This window comes from Tupaia chinensis, unplaced genomic scaffold (assembly GCF_000334495.1).
Source record: "Tupaia chinensis unplaced genomic scaffold, TupChi_1.0 Scaffold000146_1, whole genome shotgun sequence".
NCBI classification, from domain to species: domain Eukaryota; kingdom Metazoa; phylum Chordata; class Mammalia; order Scandentia; family Tupaiidae; genus Tupaia; species Tupaia belangeri.
The window spans coordinates 6,850,639-6,856,089 of NW_006159616.1; the positions used below are offsets into that span (position 1 = coordinate 6,850,639).

Genomic DNA, 5,451 nt, shown 5'->3' on the forward strand with positions numbered 1-5,451 from the left:
CGCTCTTACATCGTAGCACGAGCAGGCTCTGACCACACTGCATTTCCCCAGGACGGTTGAGAAATGACACGTTCTCTTCGGTTACCATGAACTGGTAGACTGTGTGCTCGGCGTCACCTGTGTATTTCCCAATCTGAAGGCCTGAGTCTAGTCATAAATTTGCTTTCTGTGTGACTTGCTTGCCCTCTCGGGGCCCACTGTAAATGGAAGCGTTGGGCTGGACGGTCTTGGAGGTCCCTACCCGCTCCAGGCCTCCCAGACATGCCTAGGTAAGCGCGGAAGCGCCTGGTGAACCACCAGCACCCACCCCAGCCGGGCAGCAACTCATCGCTCCTTCGTAATTCCCCACGCGGGGTGTGAGGCCCTCCCTGTGACCCCTTCAGCACCCCCCTTGCAGCCGCCACCCCAGGAGCTCCGTCCCTGCTCCTCTCTCACCCAGGCAGGTTGCCCCCAATGAGGATCCTCCCCAGGGGGTACTCTTTGCCGTTGGCCACCACCGGGGGGCTGACCTCCAGGTTCCCGAAGGAGTCCAGGCCGCTCACAGACCTGTCTCGTGGTTCCCGAGTCACATAACCAAAATCTGGACCCTGGCAGGGGGAAGCGGAGTCAGTCGGGGGTGGAGCACCAGGAGGAATCCGCTGGGCTCTGAGCTCTGCAAAGGGGGTGCAGGAGGAACAGCCCATTCCTCAGATGGAAATACAGAGTCAGAGATGGGGATCTGACCTAGTCAACATCTCACACGTGCCCAGGGGCCAGAGTCAGGGAACACTCTGGACTTCCCATGGCCCCAGGGCAACAGCAGGGAGGGCTCTGGTTGTTCGTGCAGCCCCCATCAGACATGGACCAGAGGCCGTGCCTCCCTTACTCTGCACCGACCTCCTGCCACGTTCAGCCCAAGGGCTGCTCTGGAGTGACCTGTCCCTGGGAACAGAGGTGCTGGTGATGGCCCTCTGAACCCCAGTCTTTGAACTCTGGAAAAGGGGAGACCTCCCTGGGGCCATCTCTCGGAAGGAACTTAGATAACTCAAGGGCAGAGCAAGAGCTCCTAATACCTCTGCGATCCGATCGAAGGGTGGAGGGGCCCCCATTCTCTACGGCACAAGGAAGGCCCCGTCTTTCCTCGAGAGGGTCCTGGTTGGCAGGAATCACCTTCACCGTCACTATTCTCATTATTAACAATAACACCAGTGAATGGCGCTGCGTCCCCCCCTCAGACACTGAGAGAGCAGAGGCGTCACGAATTTTGCTGATGAGAAACGGAATCGTCGTCGTTACTAGTGAGGACACTGAGTCTCAGAGAGACCCCGCATCACAGAGCGTGTGGGTGACAGAGCCGCTTGTTCTGACCACGGCCTGTGTCCTGGTTAGCTGCACTTACCCGCCTCCCCCTCTAGGGCCGCCAGATATAGGAGATAAAAACACAGTTAAGGTTGATTCAGATCAACTTTTTTTAGTGCAAGAATGTCCCGTGCAATATTTGGACATACTTATGCCAAGTTACTCGTCGCCACATGGCAACCCTACTCTCACCCCTGCAGAATGAAGTTCCTGCTCTGCTCTCTGTACTCTGTACCCTGAGACCCGAGGGCAGTGGCCCCGTGGCGCTCAGGGCTGGGCTGGTCGGGACCACTCACCAGGATTCTTCTGTAAGGGAAGTCCTGCAGCTCCCCATTCCGTGGCGAGTCAAAGACCACGGGGAAGGTCTTGTGCGGTGCCTGGACATAGCCCAGCTCCATCTCGTCCTGTGAACAGAGACGCCATCTGTGGACGGTCAGCAGCCTCCCCTGCTTGCTCAGCTCTGAGCCCCTCAGTGAGGGTTGTGCCTGCTGGCTGCCGGAGGGACTGGGGGATCAGAGCCCAGGGTCACACAGCAAGACAGAGACTGAGAGTGAGTGAGAACATGACAGGACCTTGGGGTGTCCTGTGCTAGGCCGGGGCAGGGTGGATACACAGAGGCCTCAGGGTGGCCTGAGCTGGCCCCTCTGGCCTCCACATGTGGCTATGAGGGGTTGGCAGCTGAACCTGAGAGGATGAACACCTGCCTCCTCCTCATACCCATCAGCCTGCCCAGCTCAGTCCTGACTCCTCTGGTCTGGCAGGCAAAGATGGCCCAGCATCAGTGAACGCCTAGCCAATGACAAGCTCGCCACGACGTGGCCGGCCCTGCCCTAAGCTCTTTGTAAGTATTAACTCCCTCTATCCTCATGACACACTGTGCAGAGGCAGTATTGCTACCCCATGACAGACGAGCAACAAGAGGAACAGAGAAGTCTAGTTATTTATCCAACAGCACACAGCTAGTCCACAGCACAGCTGTGACCCAAACCCATTCCGGCTCTCCCCAAAGCCCTGCCCTGAACCGCCTCACTGGACTGACGTCCAGCCCAAACAAAAGCTCCCACTCACAGTCGCAGTCTCCCATCTCAACACTCGTCCTTTGCAGAGCCAGCACACGGCCGCCGGGCACACGCCAGGCCCTCTGGGCCTTTGCCTGTGCCAGGCAGGTGGGAGCCTGACTGCCAGCAGTGCCCTTGCAGTGCCTCAGCTGGGCATCTGCTCCTGAGAGCACCTTAGCCATGGGGCGGTGGCAGGGACGCCCAGAAGACGCCGCGGTGTTGCCGGGACCCGCAGTAAGCACAGCACGGGGCAGGCCAGTCCTTGCCCAGCTCTGCCAGCTCTGCCCCAGTCCTTGCTGGTCCCCCAGGAGGAAGCAGAGACGACGCCCTCCCCTGCACCCTGCTGCTGCCCGGCCGCTGCCCCTGCCACCTCTTAGATGGTAGGCGGGGGGGTTTTCAACCCCAATGTTGGCCTCAGGACTTCTCGGCCTGGGTCCCTTGTGTGGGGGCTGGTCTGGAGGTTTAGCAGCACCCCCAGGCTCCACCAACCTGAGACCTGCAGCCCCCACACCCTGTGTGACAACCGAAATGAATTCACATGCAGTGACAGTCCCCTGGTGATGAGAATCACTTCTTGCTGAAAACCCCTGGCTGAGGGCAGGGATGTGTGCCCCACACCTCCTCTGTCACCCGCAGGCCCAGTCCAGTGCCATGCAACAACCCGGTGGTTGAAGGGCATCAACTCCCCTATCTGCTCCTGCCTGGGTCTCTGGAAAGTTCCAGAGAGAGGGCTCTAGGCCCCAGACTAGACAGAGCAGTGCCCCGGGAGGGCCATCACAGTACCCAGGCCCTCCTGGGTACTTCCAAGCAGCTCCGCGGTGGGCAGGCAGCCTCTCCCCCAGGGTGGCGTCCTGGCGGGGCCCTGCCGAGCCCCGTGGTTACCTGGATCCAGCGGTCGTTGCGGTTTTCCACCTGCGGGCAGATGGTCAGCTTGCAGCCTGCCTTCTCGGCCAGCTCGGCCACTGCATCCACAAAGCACTGGTTGTTCCTCACACTGCAGAGAAGACGGGGATGGCGGCTCAGGACAAGAGCCAGGGCCTGGTGGCCAGGGCCACCACCACCCCAAGACTCACCGGCACACGTACACCTCCAGGGGTGGCAGGATGCTGGGTGTCATGATCCAGGGTGCCACGCGGAACACCACGGTGTCGGTGAAGATGGGGGACTCGGAGAAATCCTGCAGGAGGGTGGGTGTGGGGGCGGAGAGCAGTGGCCTGAGCTCGGAAGCCTGAGCGAGGCTCCTGGTCCCTTAGGAGAGCCGCCGCTTCTCTGCGGGGGAGATGAGCTGGAAGGGCGGTCGAGAAGTCTGGCCCCTTTTTGCCGGCTATTTCCGTATCTACCAAGAAGGGACACTGTTTTCCACCCCCTCCGCCCTGGTCACCCCTACCTCATTGGAGCCGTCCAGCAGGGTGACATGGAAGGAGACGAGCCCGGTGAAGCCTGCGTCGGGGAAGGAGAGGCCTTCCACGAAGAAGCGCTCCTCGTCCCCATGGAAGCGGGGAACCTCATATGACACCTTGTCCTGGCCCAGCACGTGCCTGTAGGCCTCACATGAGTCCTCAGGACCTGGGAGGGGAGGGAGAGTTGGCCGTGACTCCTGAGGGGTGCAGGGAGCACGAGGGGCACAAGAAGAGGCAGGAAGAGCTCTGCAGCTCACCAACACGTCTAGGTCTGACGACACCCCGCCTTCGGCCTCCCACTAGCAAAGGAGAGAAGGACGCAGAACAGCCTCTGTGGCCAAGTCTGGGGAGAGGGGACACTCCTTTCTAAGACGGGCATTCTGGTCTTTTTGGAGGGCAGTTTTATGGCATCCAACAAAGTAATGTGTACCCCCAACTCTGCAACTTCCAGGTATCTTTCCTGCAAAATGCATGTACCAGCTTACACAAACAACACTGGTGCTCATGGGCAGCTCATCCATTCAGTGAGTTTTTACTGAGCACGTGGCGTATACTTAGGAAGCTCGGTTCTGGATTTGGGCAGGTCTGTGAGCAAGGTCCTCATCCTCAAGGAAACTGAACGTGTAAAATCAAAATACCACAGACAACCGTATGTTCAGAGACCCAGAAGAGTTACAACACCTCTCTGCTCTGGAACATTACGCAGCTGTGAAAAAGAATGGCAGAGCACTAAGTAAATACAGCAGACGATGCAGAGGGCATCACCCCATGTCAGACACTGACTGGAAAGCAGAGCGTGCACAAGGACACCCCTGTAAGTGTCCACAAGAAAACGTCAGGAAAGCACAGGCCACGCCGCCAGCACTGGGCGCACTGTAGGAGTCAGGTTTGGGGCAGGAGGGGGAAACAGCCATGTTTTCTCTGTGCTTCTGTGTTATTCACTTGTAGGAAGGAGCATCTTATTCCTTGTAGACATTTTGTTTTGTCAATGGTATTTCTTCTATTGTTTAGTAAAAACCTCTTTTAAAAAAAAAGAATTATTCTATTTAATTTTATTTATTTAAATTTGACCCGAGAGGGACAGAGGAAGTGAGAAGGCAAGCTGCCACGCCCAGGACTCGAACGATGATTGGCCATGTGGGAGTCCAGTGCTCTTAACCGCCATGCCACCTGCTATCCCCTTGTCAATGGCATTTCGATCCTTGTCTTTGTTGTGATCATGGCCTTGTGGTACTGCAGACAAGGAACACGCGTTTTCTGTTCTATCTTTTTTTTTCTTTGGAGAGGTTTTTGCTATAGGGCGTGTGCACTCACCAGAAAGACAGAGAGAGACAGAGAGACAGAAAGTGAGAAATCACCCCCCGGGAGGATGGCCACACCACAATCCCTTCTCCTCCATTCTCCTCCTAGGATCTTGGGCACGCACGCACATGCGCCCAGCATGAGTTTAAGCTGCTGGGTCTGGGACTTGAACTGTAGTCAACTACGTGAGAGTCCAATGACATAACCCTTACGCCATCTGCTGGTCCCATGGGCCATGCATTTTCAGGGAGGAGGTGCACACTGAGTGTTCAGGGGTGCTGTGGATGGTGTCTGGGGTGGGGCTTAGGATTCTTCAGTAACGTGAAGGGGTGGGTGAAGGTGGGGAGGGAAAG

At 57.6% G+C, this 5,451-nt stretch overlaps 1 protein-coding gene across 1 annotated transcript in view; it reads right to left on the reverse strand.

Moving 5' to 3' along the window:
- Nucleotides 1–5,451, reverse strand: part of PADI3 (peptidyl arginine deiminase 3) — a 33,127-nt gene that overhangs the window by 10,774 nt on the left and 16,902 nt on the right. Inside the window, exons 6-10 of the mRNA XM_006145432.2 lie at nt 3,784–3,962; nt 3,470–3,573; nt 3,279–3,390; nt 1,635–1,742; nt 436–587 (exon numbers count right to left, since the gene is read on the reverse strand). Coding sequence (XP_006145494.1) covers nt 436–587; nt 1,635–1,742; nt 3,279–3,390; nt 3,470–3,573; nt 3,784–3,962 — 655 coding nt within the window. The remainder of the gene's footprint in view (nt 1–435; nt 588–1,634; nt 1,743–3,278; nt 3,391–3,469; nt 3,574–3,783; nt 3,963–5,451) is intronic.